The following is an 18,581-nucleotide window of genomic DNA, read 5'->3' on the forward strand; positions in this document are numbered from 1 at the left end:
GAATCCCAAGGGTGTGGGGCTGAGTTTTGAAGTACACATTCTGGGCCACAGCATCTAATAGAAAATTCCATCAGATGGGATAATGATATCAAGTAGATCATTTTCCCATATCTCACAATCCCGTATAATGCAGCGCGGATAGCCCCAATATGTCAGAAGACGGCAGACCTTCAATTAGAGGACGATCAGTCTTTCCATGTGTAGGCTCAGGATCCCGTCTAATGCAGCGTGGATAGCCCCAGTAGGTCAGAAGACTGCAAACCTTCCATTAGATAATGATCAGTCTTTCCATGTGTCGGCTCAGGATCCTGTATAAGGCAGCGTGGATAACCCTAATATGTCAGTAGACGAAAGACCTTCTATTAGATGCAATCTGCCTTTCCATGTGTCGGCTCAGGATCCTGTATAATGCAGTGCCAATAGCCTTAATATGTCAGAAGACTGCAGACTTTCCATTAGATACGATCAGTCTTTCCACGTGTCCGCTCAGGATGCCGTATAATGCAGTCCACGCTGTCAGTGCTGATTATGCCTCATCAGTGCTTCTTCTTTCCTCCTGCAGTAGTTGGTTGGACTTATGGCGGACTCCTCTAGCGACTCTGACTCCCACCTCCGCTCCCGGACAAACAGGAGGGGCCCTCTCCGGGCGTCACACATGCATACCGGACCACGAGGAGTGGGGGACGTCTCACAAAAGATCCATCAGCTGGCCGATACGTTGCAGGTGCTTCACGTTGCCTTCTTCATCCTGAAATAGCCTCCTAAGTCATGCTGCCCCCATCAGAGACTCCACAATGTGCTATATATCCATCACATCCCTGCTCCAGTACCACAAGTTTATTAGCAATTGTCCGATATGTCTATGCAGGATGGATTACGTTTTTATAGGAACTTCCCTTCAGCTGTAGCCCCTCGCTCCCTGACCCAGCTCCTGTCATTATTATTTGAGGTTTCATAAACTTTTCATTTTTCCTTTTAGGACACTAGCCGGAATCTGAAGCAGGTGGATGAGATGCTCGGGCAATACAGAGAGCACAACTCTGACCAGACGGACGCCATCACAGCGGTAATTGTCAGATCATGGGCCTCAAACGGTTCCACACCCATATATATATATATATACACACACACGCAGTATATAAAAAAAGGGCAGCACTACCAAAATTGTACAATTGGTGCAAAACCTATTTAGCAGTGTTCAGACAGCCGAGTTAATGAAATAAAAAAAATAGGCAGCACTCCAAATTAAATATGAAAAAAGTGGATGCTTTACTGATCCTCAACGGTGACCCGTCGCCACCTGGGGATCAGTAAAGTATCCACTTTTTTCACATTTAATTTGGAGTGCTGCCTATTTTTTTGTTCTTTTTTACACACACACACACACACACACACACACACACACACACACACACACACACACACACACACACACACACACGCACAGATACACACATGCACAGATACATACACACACACAGATAAACACACATACATACATACATACACACAGATAAACACACATACATGCATAGATACACATACATGCACAGATGCACACACATACATCGATACACATATAGATACACACACACACAGATACACACACAGATAAACACACACATACACAGATACACACATACACAGATGCAAACATAGACACACATACATACACACATATAGATAGAGACACACACACACACATACATATATACAAAAAAAAATACCTCTCTTCCTCTCTTCATTCCCTGCTGCTTCAGTCGGGCCACGGCTGCATTGTTACTATGACCACGGGCGGGAAAGTAGAGGGCTTGCTCCCTGCCCACAGACAGGGCTGACACATAACAATGTCAGCCTGTTCCCGCCTGCAGCCACACATGCGTTGCAGTGTTCACATGCGATGAGCGCTGCGTGCCTCTACGCGCGACTCGCCCCGGTGATAATGAACAGCCAAGGCAGGCACCTGCAGTGTGCTCTGAGCTGCCGCAGAGCACACTGTCAGTGTTTACTGCTGGTCTGCGGCAGCTCCGCGGACCGGCAAAAGAACCCCAACGGGCCCGGTCCTGGGCCGCGGACCGGTGGTTGGGAACCCCTGGTCTAGAGGAGCCAATTGTTTCTTTATTCTTAGTGGAGGGTTTGGTAAAAGTGTCTTCTATGGCTGTCATTGCCCTGCTGTCACCCCATCTCCATTTCTTCACCCCTTTTGTGATTTTGTGACACTCCTTGTCGATGTTTTTTATGCAGCATATAGACTTGACCTGGAAAGCCATTAAAGGGACCAGATAACTGACGGCAAATCTGCAAGTCTGCAATTAGCTGATAATTATCTGCGTAGGAGGTGGCTGTCAGATGCGGAGGCAGGTGATGTGTTTTAGGGAGTATGGCGCAGGGAGGGTGTAAGGTTCAGGAGACTCTCCCCCATGTAAACCGCACTTCATGGCATATCTCATTGTGGGGAACTTCGTTTTAAAAGGGGAAAGGTCCGATGGATAAAATATTACTGCAGCTGTACCTCATCTTCATGTTTCTTTCCATTGCAGCCAAATAAATCCTTATTATTGGCATAGCCAGGTTCTCTACCTTCAGTCATCACATCGATCACTGTGATTAGATCTGGAAATGGTATTTTGCATGTCGTATAAAGATTGGAAATGTTTACATTGGAACAAATGTACAGGATAAAAGTTGAATTTAGTGAATGTAATTGAATAATAGCTTAGAAAAGTTCTGCCACTATTTGGCCGTTTTCTCACATCCAAACAGTGATAAATAATAGTGATAATCTTTATATAGCACCCAATATATTCCACAGCTCTTTACAGTTTAACAGATCCGTTTGTAATCATAGTCCTAGTACAGACCTTGAAACACACACTTGTGAACCTGGCGTAAGGCTAAGGGCATTCATCAGGACTGGGGATTCATATCCCAGCCTGGATCTAAAGCTGACGGGTAAGATGCCATAAATTAATTGTAGCAAACCTGTCACTGGATTCATGAAAGTCAGACAGCACAAATCAGAGCCAGGCTGCGCCATTACAGCAGATTCGTCCATCCCTGATGCACTGCGGCGTTCCATGGAAAAGTAGATCGCAAAGCCGTCTGGGGTCTGGACTAGTGGGAGAGATGTGATCATTCCAGCGCAACTCTGGCCTACTGAGAGATGTGTTTAGTCCAGTGTGACCCCGGACTAATGAGAGAGACGTGATCAGTCCAGCAAGGCCCTCGACTAGTTGGAGAGATGTGGTCAGTCCAGTTTGACCCCGGACTAGTGGGAGATACATGATCAGTACAGCGTGTCCCCGGACCAGTGGGATCAATATGATCAGTCCAGTGTGGTCTTGGACTAGTGGGAGAGACCTTATCAATCCAGTTTGGTCTTTGACTAATGATAGAGACGTGATCAGTCCATCATGGCCCTGAACTAGTGGGAGAGATGTAATCAGTCTAGCGTGGCCCCTCCCTGGACTAGTGGGAGAGACGTGATCGGTCCAGTGTGGTCCCAGACTAGTGGGAGAAATGTAATCAGTCCAGCGTGGTCTTGGACTAGTGGGAGAGACCTTATCAATCTAGTTTTGTCTTGGACTAATGGGAGAAACCTGATCAGTCCATCGTGGTCCTGGACTAGTGGGAGAGATGTGATCAGTAGAATTGAGCGACTTTGGTCGGATCGGGTTTCATGAAACAAAAATTTGAGTCGGATGAAACTGGTCCGACTAGGGCAAAAAAAGTCGGAGTTTCGTCCGAAACCCGACCCCAATGCAAGTCAATGGGGAATAAAAGTTGGCATTGAGTGGATGAATGTCATCCGCTCAATGCCGACTTTTATTCCCCATTGACTTGCATTGGGGTCGGGTTTCGGACGAAACTCCGACTTTTTTTTTGCCTTAGTCGGACCAGTTTCATCCGACTCAAATTTTGTTTCATGAAACCCGATCCGACCGAAGTCACTCAACTCTAGTGATCAGTACAGTGTGATCCTGGACTAGTGGGAGAGATGTGATCAGTCCAGCGTGGCTCTGCCCCGGTCTAGTGGGAGAGACGTGATCAGTCCAGTGTGGTCCCAGACTAGTGGGATAAATGTGATCAGTCCAGCGTGGTCTTGGACTAGTGGGAGAGACCTTATCAATTTAGTTTTGTCTTGAACTAATGGGAGAAACTTGATCAGTCCATCATGGCCCTGGACTAGTGGGAGAGATGTGATCTATCCATCGTGGTCCTGGACTTGTGGGAGAGATGTGATCAGTACAGCGTGACCCTGGACTAGTGGGAGAGATGTCAACAGTCCAGCGTGGCTCTGCCGCACTAGTGGGAGAGATGTGATCAGTCCAGTGTGGCCTTGGACTAGTGGGAGAGATGTGATCAGTCCTGCATGGCCCCCCTGACCAGTGGGATTGATGTGATCAGTACAGCATGGTCTTGGACTAGTGGGAGAGACCTTATCAATCCAGTTTTGTCTTGGACCAATGGGAAAAACTTGATCAGTCCATCGTGGCCCTGGAATAGTAGGAGAGATGTGATCAGTCCATCGTGGTCCTGGACTAGTGGGAGAGATGTGATCAGTCCAGTGTGGTCCCGGACTAGTGGGACAGAGCCTTGTTTTGTTTTTTTTTTCACTAAGTTGGCGGATCCCCGCAGCCACACAGACTATTCTGGAAAGTATTTTGTTTTTCCCTTATGCCAGATGGGCCGTGTTTATTTGATGTTGCACTGGTTTATGCACTGCGTTTTTTTTCACTAAACCAGTTGAAACTTAAATGGAAAGCATTCCTGTGACTATCTCTGTGAGCGGCTGAGTGAGCCGATCTACCACATTTGGTTCTAGAAGTGCGTGCAACTTCCCCAGGAGGCAAGTGTGACGGCTGTGTACAAACTGCATGTCTTGAGTGAAGGCCGGTGCAGGATTAAAAGCAGACAACATGTATGAGAAGTTAAAGCGGCTACTACAGGCTATTCTCCAGCAGCAACTGCAATGGCAGCAGCAACGGCAACAGAAACAGCAGTAGCATCAGCAGGAACAATTCCAGAAGTAGCAGTTGGAGCTCCTGATCAAGGCGATCCGTAGCAGGACGACCGTCCCTCCCCGAGGTCCAGGTGATGACTTATACTTCCGGAAGGCGGTAAGACGTGCCATGCAAAAGATTACTCCAGATAGTGTTGTCGAGGCATTTTTAGCCATGTTTGAATGGGTATCAGAGCGTGAGAAGCTGCCGCCGAAGCAGTGGGCGGAGGTGTTAGCTCACTATCTAGCTGGCGAGCCCCAAAAGTCTTATTATGACAAGGCTTTACAGGATGCACAAGAGTATGCCAAATGAGAAACTAACTTGGCACACTCAAGAATAATTACGGTATTTCTGTCAGAGCACAAAGGGTTCACCGCTGGGCATATTTCAGTGACAAACTCCTTTTCTCCCAAATGTTTGACATCCTGCATCTGGTAAAGAAGTGATTGCAGCCCGAGTCCTTCTTCCCACCCCAGATGGTCAAGTGTATTGTTATGGACATATATATTCCATTCCTTCATAGACGGTGTAGGAGGAAACCAGGCGTTGTCGTATCCCGGTACTGGGATACTCTAAAGAAAGCCTGACTCTAAAAGAAGGGTAATTGAGCCACAACTGGGGGGGGACCAAGGGGCCACTGAGGGGTTGCCAAATGACGCTAGGAATGACATAATTTGTTGGAGATGTCACGTTCCGTTGTCCTATGTCCCCCGAACAGCAGCATAGAGAGGCGCTGTTTGTATTATGCCTATCCTAACTGCAGCATTTATTATCAGCCCGGTAAGGCGCGAAAGGCATGTCCTGTAATAATAAATTGAGTACTTGTGTTTGGACTTGGACCAGTTGATTCCCGGGAAGCTCAAGGGTGTGCGCTGTATTCACAGTGACGCCAAGGACTACCCTGTTGCCAGAGTGACTATAGAAACAAATTGTGGCACTCTGTCCCATGTCAAGAGGTTGGAGTAGTTAAAGACCTGCTACACCCAGTTACAGTAGAGCGGTACTTTAGCTTCTTCTGGGATTTATGGCAAAAGGCAGAGGTGCCAAGTTACTCTAAGAGCCAGTTGAACCATGAAGGACCACCGTCAGAGGTGAGTGAATTCCCCTTGTGTGTCCTTGATGACAAAGATGACGTGATGGCGACCCATGAGGCTGACATTCCTGAGTTGGAGGGAAGTTTGGGACTGGTTAAATGAAGGACCTTACGTTAACCCCTTTACGACCTTAGACATATGAGTACGACCTTAGATGTATAGGTATGTCCAAGGTCGCCTCCCTCAGTTTGATGTGGGCTCCGCCGATGACTCTGTAACTTTTCCGGCACATGTCAGCTGATTTCATGTTAAATGCCGTTGTCAATCTCTGACAGTGGCATGTATCAAGATTGTGCTGGAAGCGCATCACAAACACCACTCATCAGCTCCCTTGTCACATGAACGCAGGTCGCCGATGGGTTGGCATGACAACCCGGCGTCTGCAGGAGACCCCTGTGGTTGTCATTGCCGAACTGCTATGAGCACCGCCCAGTGGCCGGCAGTCGTAGCAGATGAGCATTTTAGCTATACATCGCACAGCTGCAGATGTTTTACTTTCAGCTTTTTTTTATATAAAAAAAAAAAAAAAGTTTAAATCACCCCCCCCCCCCCTTTCTCCCCATTCAAAATAAAATAATTTATCCCATCGGTAAACGGCATAACAAGAAAAAAAAAAACAACCCAGAATTACATTTTTTTTTTTTTGGTCTCCAGCGTTGCATTTAAATGCAATAATGGGCGATCAAAAGATCGTAAGTACCCCAAAATGGTATCAATAAAAATGTCAGCTCGGCACGCAAGAAATAAGCCCCTACCCAGCCCTATATCACGAAAAGTGGAGATGCTACCGGTCTTGAAAAGTGACAATTTTTTTTTTCACCACTTGAATTAAAAAAGAACCTATACATTTTGGTATCTACGAACTCGTAATGACCTGTAAAATCATAATGGCAGGTCAGTCTTAGCATTTAGTGAACATGGTAAAAAAAAAAAAATTGTGTCATAGCCCTTTTTTTCAATTTCACCACACTTAGAATTTTTTCTGTTTTCCAGTACACTATATTGCAAAACCAATGGTGTCGTACAAAAGTACAACTCGTCCTGCAAAATACAAGCCCTGGATGGCTTTTGGAAGAAGGGGAGCAAAAAACGAAAGCTCAAAAACGGAAGTTGGTGAAGGGGTTAAAAGAGGCATTTGATAATGTTTCTGTTATAAATGGGGTTGCTCAAGAGCCACAGGCCGACACCAGGTTTCCATACTTTGAGGTAAATGAGGATATCTGGTTACTAAACTGAGGGGGGAGGTAATAGCGCAATTGTTAGTACCCGGGCCCTATAGCCGAAGGGTGTTAGACCTGGCCCATTCTTATGTCTTTGGTGGGCATCTGGGCGTAGACAAAACCCAAGAATGAGTCCTTTAGAGTTTCAGCTGGTCTGGATGTCACCGAAAGATTCTTGCCTTTTGCCAGTCCTGTCCCACCTGCCAGCTAACTCCTCGAGTCTCTCACTATATCTTTATTATTTACACAAGGAAAGTCTAGAAGCAATGGGATGAAACTGAATGGGAGGAGACACAGATTAGATATTAGAAAAAACTTTCACAGAGTGATCAATGAGTGGAACAGGCTGCCATGAGAAGTGGTGATTTCTCCTTCAATGGAAGTCTTCAAACAGAGGCTGGACAGACATCTGACTGGGATGATTTAGCAAATCCTTCTTTGAGCAGGGGGTTGGACCAGATGGCCCAGGAGGTCCCTTCCAACTCTACGATTCTATGACTTCTGTAGTCCCCTAGTGCCATTACCCATAATAGAGGTGCCATTTGACCAAATTGCTTTGGATCTTGTCATACCCCTTGTTAAGTCCGCTAGAGGTCACCAGTATATCCTGGTGGTCATGGACTACGCAACACAGTACCTGGAGGCGGTACCATTGAAAAACTTCTCTTCTAGGAGTATAACCCGAGAACTAGTCCATATTTTTCCCGGACAAGTCTGTCAAAGGAGATCCTGATGGATAAAGCAACTCCTTTCATGTCCAGAGTGATGAGGGAGTTGTGTAAGGCTCTCCAGATTACACCACTCAGGACGTTGGTGTACCATCCACAGACGGACGGCCTGGTGGAGAGGCTCTACAAAACCTTGAATTCTATACTCAAGTAGGTGGTGGAGAAAGATGACTGAGACTGGGATTGCCTACTCCTGTATCTGCTGCAATTTTCTATTAAGGAAGTTCCCTAGGCCTCTACGGGGTTTTCACCATTTGAGCTGTTGTACAGCCGGCACTCTCGGGGACTTCTGGAGATTGCAAAGGAGACATGGAAAGCAGAGGCTATACCCCACCAGAGCATCATCGAACATGTGGCCCAGAGGCAAGAAAGGATTGTGAAGGCGATGCCTATTGTGAGAGACAGCTTCCTTCAGGCACAAGAGGCCCAGGCAAGAGTCTATAATCGGTTGGCAAAGCTGAAGCAGTTTAGCCCTGGAGATCAGTTGTTAGTGCTGATTCCAATTGTCGAAAGTAAATTTCTGGTCAAGTGTCAGGGGCCATACAAAGTGGTCAAATAACTGGGTGACATCAACTACAAGGTCCACCAGCCAGGGAGAAGAAAGAACTACTAAGTGTACCATGTCAGCCTGCTTAAGCCATGGTGAGACAGGGAATCTGTGGAAGCTACACGCCCGGGGACCAAGGTCAAGGGTGTCACAGTGGCAGAGACACTATCACCGGCCCAGAAACAACAGTGCTGAGAACTGCTTCCGCGGAACCGTGTTCAGAGTTGCTGTGATGTATACAGGTTGTCGAGCATGAAATCTTGACAAAACCGCATGTGTGGGTAAACCTAAAGCCATATTAAATTCCTAAAGCTTGCCACGAGGTGATTTCGAAGGAGGTGAGGAGACTGTTGAGCCTGATGTCATTGAGGAGTCAGAGTGGCTGGGTTGCCCAATGTTCCTTGTACCAAAGCCCAATGGAGAATGGGGACTGAAAGATCATTTTTGTGGGCAAAAAATAGGATTTTTTTATTTTCACCTGTCACCTCCTTTTTCAGCTGTGAGCTGCAGTAACTGCAGAAAAGAAGAGAAGAAAAACAAGTTTAATTATACTCACCCGGGGGTGGTCCGGTTCGATGGGCATCACAGGTCCAGGTCTGGCGCCTCCCATCTTCATACGATGTCAACTTCCTTGCTTCGAGTCGTGGCTCCTGCGCAGGCGTACTGATCTGACCTTTCCCGACGCCTGCGCACTGCAGTGCTTGACTCTGCCCTCAAAAGGGCAGATCAGTACGCCTGTGCAGGAGCCACGACACGAAACAAGGTAGATGATGGTAGGTGCCGGACCTGCGACGCCCACCGGACTGGACCGCCCCCGGGTGAGCATAATAAAACTTGTTTTTCTTCTCTTTCAGGTTAGATCGGGGGCTTATCTACAGCATTCTAGAATGCTGTAGATAAGCCCTGAAAGGCAGTGGCCGCAGCTCATAGCCAAAAAAGGAGGTGACAGGTTCCCTTTAACGTGCAAACCACCCTTGGGGGTAAAGGGGTTAATGTGCATTCTGCACCCCATCTTGACTGAAAAAAAACAAATGCAAAAATTTTTGCAAATTTATTTAAAAATAAAAATTGAAATATCACATGGTCCTAAGTATTCAGACCCTTTGCACTGTATTGAGCTGAAGCACCCTTTTGAGCTAGTACAGCCGTGAGTCGTCTTGGGAATGATGCAACAAGTTTTTCACACCTGTATTTGGGGATCCTCTGCCATTCTTCCTTGCAGATCCTCTCCAGATCCGTCAGGTCGGATTTGAACGTTGGTGGACAGCCATTTTCAGGTCTCTCCAGAGATGCTCAATTGGGTTTAGGTCAGGGCTCTGGCTGGGCCAGTCAAGAATAGTCACAGAGTTGTTCTGAAGCCACTCCTTTGTTATTTTAGCTGTGTGCTGTTTTCATCCAAGATATCTCTGTACTTGGCCGCATTCATGTTTCCTTCAATTGCAACCAGTTGTCCTGACCCTGCTGCTGAAAAACACCCCCATAGCATGATGCTGCCACCACCATGCTTCAATGTTGGGGTTGTATTGGGCAGGTGATGAGCTGTGCCTGGTTTTCTCCACCCATACTGCTTAGAATAATCACCAAAAAGTTCTATCTTTGTGTCATCAGACCAGAGAATCTTATTTCTCATAGTCTGGAAGTCCTTCATGTGTTTTTAAGCAAACTCTATTCAGGCTTTCATATGTCTGGCACTGAGGAGATGCTTTCGTCGGGCCACTCTGCCATAAAGGCCTGAGCTGTGAGGTCTTATATAGACAGGTATGTGCCTTTCCAAATCAAGTCCTATCAGTTTAATTAAACACAGCTGGACTCCAATGAAGGAGTAGAACCATCTCAAGGACTCAAGCAGGATCACAAGGAAATGGACAGCATGTGACGTAAATATGATTGTCTGAGCAAAGGGTCTGAATACTTATGACCATGTGATATTTCAGTTTTTCTTTTTTAATAAATTTGCAAAAATGTCTACATTTCTGTTTTTTTTTTCAGTGAAGATAGGGTGCAGAGTGTACATTAATGATAAAAAATGAACTTTTTTGATTTTACCAAATGGCTGTAATGAAACAAAGAGTGAAAAATTTCATGGGGTCTGAATACTTTCTGTGCCCACTGTATGTCTTCTCTGAAACACCCCAGCGTTTGAGAAATAAAACGTACCTGGCTGCAATCACCAGTTCATGCTTCAATCCTCCTGTGGTTCTGGCAGCATGAATCTAGTGACAGGTCCCTTTTAGAGTCTGGCATATCAATAGGGGTCTGTGCTCCAGAGCCCGATATCTACAAAATAGATACAGAATGGTATCCTTTTGGTATGATTGTAGGTTTTCTGGTGGGCGACAGCTGGCCCTGATGCTAAACCCTGTCCGCTTGTTAGAAAACTGACTAGGTTTACAACCGTTATTCACCAGATTTCTGTCCAGTCCAGGGGGATCCCTGCCATCCCTTTAAACTTTTTCTTTGTACTTTGTAAGATTTCTATACCTCCTACACAAAATGGAAGTAAAAAGCCAAAAAGTAGAAATAAACCATACAAATTTTATTAAACATTTATTATCACATCACATAAAAAATAAAAAAAAATAGGAATATAGACACAAAAGCTGCAAACACAGGGGATCATAAATCTCCACACAAAATTCTTTATATGAGGGTTATTGAAAAAGTAAACCACATGTGCAATAATAAATGATCAGAATTTTTTTCTTTTTTTTTTTTTAAAAAAAACGGGTAAATTCCAAGGGACAGAACCACATATATAATATGAAGAGCCCAAGTGACTAGTAGTGAAGAAAATTACATATATGTAGATATATGGTTGGACCCCTAGAAAAAAAAACAGTATACATAATATACGGTAAGCCATTCTATAAGTGAATATGGAAATAATAACACTAAGCTGCTACAAAAAAAATGAAAAAATAAAAAATCTACTCCAAAATGATTGCTTAAAGTGCAAGATGCATCAATCAATTCTCTGATCTAAGAAGTGGTCAGTTCATGATGAAGGTGTAATAGCAGAGCCAGAGAATTTATATGTGAAAAATAATGGCACTCTCACAATGATTCTGAAACTTTTATAATCAACCATTATTTCCCAGCAAAAAGTTGCCAAAAATACTGTGTTGAGGTGAAATATCTAGCCAGGAAGAAATGTGTATCAATTATACATTGTTGTATGTAACTAAAGTGCCAAGTGCTTATACATAGTGTGGTGTAGTGACCACGGTGTCCGCTAGGGGGTGCTGTGTGGATGTCCGAGGAGAGAGGATGAATGGCAGAGTCATGAATGACCATTATGTATCTCAAGGTGGGTGGCCTTGAGATGGAGACTGATGTGTGTATTGATCAGCAGTGATACTGCTGATGTGTTGTGTCAATGTGTCCGGGAGAAGTCTCCAGGTAACTGGGGAGACGGGTGGCCCCAGTTACCTACAAACCCACCCAGGGGGTGTGTTTAAGAATACTATTCCAGAGTGTCTGTGAATGGTTCAGGGACCTGTGATGAGGTCATAGCCATGTGACCCGGTTGGCGTGGCTACGGATCATATAAGGTGGCCAGGGTAGGTCACGTGGTGAATGCAGGGACCTGGTTGGTTCGTTGTGAAAGGTCCCGCTGGGAGATGTCTCCTGGCAAACAGCATGTGGAGTGGCTGTTAGTTCTCGCTGCATGTGCCTGATGATTCCCTGGAGGGAATGAATGTCTGCAGCATGGAAAAACAGCCATGAGGGAATCCTGACGTGGGTGAGATAACTATGAGGCTGAAGAGCCTGTGTATGCCAACCTGTGTGACCACAGGGAGGACAGAGAGAAGCTCTGTCAAGGACGCTATGCTGATATGAACTTTGTGTTGCTTGTTTTTGGTTTATGCTGCATAATAAGCCGCATGGACTATAATGGTTTTATGGAAAACCCGTGCCTGATCTGTTTTTTTGGCGGCTAAGCCAGAATCCCCTATGTGAATGGCAGCGCTACCTCACAATTGGTGGAGATTGCAAAGGGCAATATTGTAGCCTTGTTGCTGAGAGCAACGGAAGAGGACTGCAAAATTCGGTGGCTAAGGGCAACGCTGAGCCAGGAGGGCTGACGGTCGAGAAAGCCGTGTAATATGCTGACCGGCCACGTGTGTGAGCAGAGCCTGTGACGGCCTGCATTTGGGGAAGCGACTGTCCAGCTGTGGTTCTGGAACCGTGGGGCGGCCTAGTGAGTAAGGCGCTGTCCGGATCGGTGAGCCCAGTGCGGCCGCTTCCCCATGAGAAAGAGACTGGTGATTGCTAGGGTGCCTCTGCGGAGAAGAGGTACCCAAGGACCTGTGTGGTTGACACAGGTAACGAACAGGTGTTCGTGTGGTACTGATCTGGGTCAGTGAGTAAGACTGTGTACCTGGAGGGTTCAGTGAGGAAAGGTCCTGGAGGGTCAGTGTTGGGAGATTCTAGGAGAAAGAATCAGATCCCGGGAGCACATGGTATGACCTTGGACCTGGTGAGGCGCGAGTGTTGGGCAGTCTCAGATGGAGATGGATGTCCTGAAGAGCACCCTCCGAGCCCCTGGACCTGGTGAGGCCGGTGTGTGGGGAGACCCTGGGAGGAGGGTCACTCCCTGAATCGCACCCGGTGCGCCCTGTGTGTTGGACGGTCTCAGGCGGAGACGGAACATCCTGAATAGCACACAGACAGGACACGTGAGTTTTGTGTGGTGTGTTTTTTTTTTCTCTTGTCTCAACTCAGCTTGCGGTGGCTCAGTGGGAGACAAGAAGGTGACAAGCGGCTCGCTGTAACTCAGCAGGGTTACGAAGGGGACAAGCGGCTTCCGGTAACTCGGCGGGTTACGAAGAGGACACCAGCAGCTGTGTGTGAACAGCAGCCGGTGGTGTCGGTGATCGGTGACAGCAGGAGCTGTGGTGGTGCCAACAAGGACTTGTGTGGTATCGTAAGAGACATAAATTGTGTGGTGTGAACCGTGGTCTGAGAAGACCGGTATAACGGACATGGGGAAATCCCGAAAGGGGGCAGTAGCCCAAAAGGGGTGGAGTCCCAAATTGGGGTGGTAACCCAAAAAGAGGTGGAGTCCCAGAGGGGGGCGGTGACCCAAATCGGGGTGGTCCAGAAAGGGGCCGGTTTGTCAAAAGAGGAACAGCAGTGTTCGTGTAGTGTTTTCAGAATGTGGGTTATACTTTCCGGAGCATGACGGACCGCAAGTGTGTACCGTGATGCTGCACCGGGAAGGAATCTCGGGATGGTTGGACTCAAAGAGTCAGGTGACTCTGTTAGGAACTCCTCTCACTTTCTGTCTGACCGAGAAAATGGCCCAGGTTCGCTGTAAACATGGGGTCACTGTGAACTGTGCGCTAGACAGAGTGGTGTTTGAGGGGCCCGGAGGCAGTGAGTGCCAAGATGGAGATATACCACCAGACTTAGTGTACACCTTGGAGGGGGGCCGGGACTTTGTTGTGTTTGATGACCTATGGTACGAGGATGGAGACGTTCCTACGGTTGGGCTAACAGATATTAAGACGGTGACGGCTCCTGATGTGGAGAGGTCAGAGGTAGAAGTGACCGGAAGAAGGGGTACGTCTGCCCAGCGGACGGACCTGACATCTCGTGACAGGACTGACGTTGACCTGGTTGATAAGACGGCTGAAGTATTCACACGGTTAGTGGGTAACTGGAGGGATGACTCGGCAGGTTGGGGTGACTCAATCTCTGGGGGTGACTGTGGCTCTGAGAGAGAAAGAGAGCACAGAATAGAAGGGCTAGAGAAAGAAGTCTCTGAGCTCAAAGGTCACATGGTAACGTGGCAAGGACTGAATAAGGCCCTCAGAGAAGGGGTGGATGAACATGTCAAACGACAAAGAGTCCTGAGACAAACGGCCGAGCACAGGGTTGAGGAGCTCGAGAAAGAAGTCTTGGAGCTCAGAGGTCACCTGTCCACCTGGCAAAGTGTGAACAAGACCCTTAGGGAAGAGATGGAAGAACTCAAAGAAACTGTAAGAGATCTTCGGCAGGAGAGGAAGTTGGACGAAGACTTACCGTGAGTGAGCACGAGTGATAACAAGACTGAACTGCCAGTATCCATCTTGGCAAAGAGTCATGAAGAGATAAAGTCTTGTGAAGTTTGTGAGCTAAGGACTGAAGAAGACAGTCACCCGGTCGGGTCAACTGTAGTGAGGGAAGTGTCCGTGGTAAAGCCAGAGCCTCCTGGCCTGGAAGAGAGCAAGGCCACAGCCTTCAAGTTTGTAATTGATGTACCAGAAGACATGCAAGAAGCCTGTGCGGAGGAAGGTGTGCATGAGGCTTTCAAAGAGGCGGTCAAAGCGTGTAAGGTGCACTGGGCGCCTGAGACTAGGTAGTTGGTGATAATATCGGCCAGAGAAGATACATCAAGCCGAGTAGCTGTCCTGAAAGAAATGCATCTGCAATGTCTTCACACCAAACAGCTGGGTAGGCGGAGTAATATGAAAGCTGCTCGACGTCTAGAGTTAGCGAAGGAGGCTATGGATCGGCTGGGTTTGCGGAAAGATGTGGTTCCGGTACCCAAAGCGCTGATTGGGAGGATCGTTGGAAGACTCGGGAAGGTAATGCAAGACCTTGTCAATATCTCTGGTGTGGTGAGGGTGAGGATCCCTCCTGATGATGAAGACTAGGTATCCAGTGAAGTGGGTAGGATTCCCATCATGGTTGTTGGCTCCTTGGAGAGCCTGAGAGACTTTCGGATGCTCGTGGAATATAGAGTGGGGTACCTGCAAGAGATTGAGCAGTTGAGGCGGGACCGTCAGCGAATCAATAAAGAGGTACGGAACACCAGGTGGCGACCGCCTTCAACCCAAGATGTAAGGACCCGAACGGTTCCTCCAAGAAGTGACATGGCAGATGGCCGAAGAATGTCAGCAAGTGGTAGTTCGACTGGCAGGATGACGTTGAGAGACCGAAGTTCCTGTGAGACGCTGAGTGAGTCAGACTCAAGCCAGAAAGTAGGCTTAACTAAGACATATGACCGTACTGACCGGGGGAGCTGGTCGGGGAACGGAACAAACAGGGAGAGGAATGTGGTGACCAAACAGTGTCTGATGACGCAGACAGGCTGTGACTGGAGGGCCAAAGATCAGGGCCGATATTCTGACTGCTGGGGACAGGGGAGGCCTAATGTAGGAATGAGGCCGTATGACAGATGGAGACGGTTCTCTCGACCTGGGGGGCAAGGTGTAGTGAGTGCCTGGTCTCGAAATCCTGGGGTTATGCTGTGTGTTCAACCCCACAGGTTTGAACAGAGGGGGAGGTAAGTGGTGTAGTGACCACTGTGTCCGCTAGGGGGCGCTGTGTGGATGTCCGAGGAGAGAGGATGAGTGGCAGAGTCATGAATGACCATTATGTATCTCAAAGTGGGTGGCCTTGAGATGGAGACTGATGTGTGTATTGATCAGCAGTGATACTGCTGATGTGTTGTGTCAATGTGTCCGGGAGAAGTCTCCAGGTAACTGGGGAGACGGGCGGCCCCAGTTACCTACAAACCAACCCAGGGGGTGTGTTTAAGAATGCTATTCCAAAGTGTCTGTGAATGGTTCAAGGACCTGTGTTGAGGTCATAGCCATGTGACCCGGTGGGCGTGGCTACAGACCATATAAGGTGGCCAGGGTAGGTCACATGTGGTGAATGCAGGGACCTGGTTGGTCCGTTGTGAGAGGTCCCGCTGGGAGATGTGTCTCCTGGCAAATAGCATGTGGAGTGGCTGTGTCTACTGGCTGCAAGTGCCTGATGATTACCTGGAGGGAATGGATGTCTGCAGCATGGAGAAACAGCCATGAGGGAACCCTGACGTGGGTGAGATAACTATGAGGCTGAAGAGCATGTGTATGCCGGAGGACAGAGAAGCTCTGTCAAGGACGCTATGCTGATATGAACTTTGTGTTGCTTGTTTTTGGTTTATGCTGCATAATAAACCGCATGGACTATATTTGGTTTTATGGAAAACCCGTGTCGGATCTGGTTTTGTGGCGGCTAAGCGAGAATCCCCTATGTGAATGACAGCGCTACCTCACTATAGGTAGATAGTGTGAATAACGCAAGGCTTAAGGTGTAATACCAGAGCCAGGGAATTTCTATGTAACAAATGATGGCACTCACACAAGGGCACTGAAGCTATTATAATCAACTATTATTTCCCAGCAAAAAGTTGCAAAGCATACTGTGTTGAGGTGAAATACCTAGCTAGGGGAAAAAAAAATTGTGTCAATTATACATTGTTGTATGTCACTAAAGTGCCAAGTGCTTATAAAGACCCATGTGAGGGATTAAATAGCGCTATATATATAGGCAGATAGTGTAAACAAGGAAAAGCTTGGGGAGATACATGACCTGTGGATGCAGCATGGAGCCCCGATGCGCGTTTCGCGATAGCTTCTTCCTAGGGGTTTTTTTTTTGTGAACAAAATACATAAATTTTTTTTTTTCCCCCTTGGCTAGGTATTTCACCTCAACACCGTATTCTTTGCAACTTTTTGATGGGAAGTAATAGTTGTTTATAATAGTTTCAGTGCCCTTGTGTGAGTGCCATTATTTGTTACATAGAAATTCCCTGGCTCTGGTATTACTCCTTAAGCCTTGCCTTATTCACACATTCTACCTATTTTTTATGTGATGTGATTTTAAATGTTTAATAAAATTTGTATGGTTTATTTCTACTTTTTGGCTTTTTACTTCCATTTTGTGTAGGATGTATTGATTATTGGAAGTGCCATCTATTTAGGCCAAGTATTTGGTGATTTTGTAAGATTTCTGTTTGTTGTATTTGAATATAAACGTTCATTCACATTTATAGACTGAAAGTGATTAGTGCTCCCGTAGTTCTTACAGCTGAAGGTTTGCTACATGTGCAGTCATAGTGTAATATGCATTCGTCTTTGAGGAAAATTACATGAACCTGATCACGGACGACAAAATCCCATCATGAGATTAATGATGAATTGGACACAGAAAGTCGTGGATCTGTATTCTCCAGAGTCGCAGTGTTTTCTGCAGAGGAGCCAACTCTCCTGTCAGGTCGTGTTTACACTTTGTGGATCTGCTGCTCAGATTTCCACTGTCATCTCTGATGTGATGCAGTCAGAGCCAATGACATTTGCTCACTTTGTTTTGTGAGGATTTTACTTTAAAATCTGCAGTTTATTTTCCAGCGGCAGGTTGTTGGTTCTGTAGGGAAGCTAAAGGTTTCAGCTCTTCCAAATCCTGTCTTGCTGCCCTGATCCCCACTGGCTGCACTGTTCACATCCCGTGCAGCAGCACAGAGCTTATCGGCAGACACTAGTGAGCGCCATGGACGAGGGTCCAGGAGGGGCGGCTGCACTCTCTATAACAATGATATATACTCTGTTAGGATTCCACCTGCTTTATTTGCAACACATTTATCCATGATGTGTTTAGCTCATGGATTAGCCAATCATTCTGAGAATTATATATGTATTTTACTAGCTGAAAGACTCCCTGGAGCAGTCCATCGAGCAGCTGAGAAGCCAGCGTCTGTCCCGCCTGTCCGGGGTCCGGAGTGCCTCCATGTCCAGCCTGTGTGCCAGTGACCTGGACGCCACCACAGGTCAGTCTGAGATGTCATTGCTGGGGTGGGCGACCTGCACTTTATATTAATTCTGTGTCTTCTATATTTTCAAGTTATTGGAAATCGCCACCTTAAACCAACCTCTCCCCTCAAAGACTACAGTGATCCAGGAATGAACAGACGGCGCCGGTCTCGATCGGCCAGCGTGCGCTTTGCAGTTGATACTTGTGATCCGGATCAGGTGAGGTTGAGTGCAGGATGTGAGCAGAGATTGGTATTCGACATCATGTCTTCTCACTGGTTGCGTGTCACTGTGGGATGGGTGGAGACTGCAGTTGGTGAAGATTGATCGGCGGAGACTGGTGAGGTGAGTGGAGACTGGCAAGTAGAGTGGAAACTGTGGTGAGATGGACGTAGACTGTTCTGGGAATAGATTGTGATTGGC

The 18,581-nt window shown here is 47.0% G+C and overlaps 1 protein-coding gene across 5 annotated transcripts in view; it reads left to right on the forward strand.

The window, feature by feature from the left end:
• Nucleotides 1-18,581, forward strand: part of CEP128 (centrosomal protein 128) — a 270,620-nt gene that overhangs the window by 59,522 nt on the left and 192,517 nt on the right. For all 5 annotated transcript variants that reach the window (XM_073587050.1, XM_073587051.1, XM_073587049.1 and 2 more), the window contains 4 exons: nt 563-724; nt 980-1,066; nt 18,055-18,175; nt 18,250-18,377. In XM_073587050.1, coding sequence (XP_073443151.1) covers nt 578-724; nt 980-1,066; nt 18,055-18,175; nt 18,250-18,377 — 483 coding nt within the window. In that variant the 5' untranslated portion in view covers nt 563-577. The remainder of the gene's footprint in view (nt 1-562; nt 725-979; nt 1,067-18,054; nt 18,176-18,249; nt 18,378-18,581) is intronic.

The sequence above is a fragment of the Dendrobates tinctorius genome, unplaced genomic scaffold (genome assembly GCF_039654945.1).
Source record: "Dendrobates tinctorius isolate UK_male_01 unplaced genomic scaffold, ASM3965494v1 ptg000010l, whole genome shotgun sequence".
Lineage (NCBI taxonomy): Eukaryota > Metazoa > Chordata > Amphibia > Anura > Dendrobatidae > Dendrobates > Dendrobates tinctorius.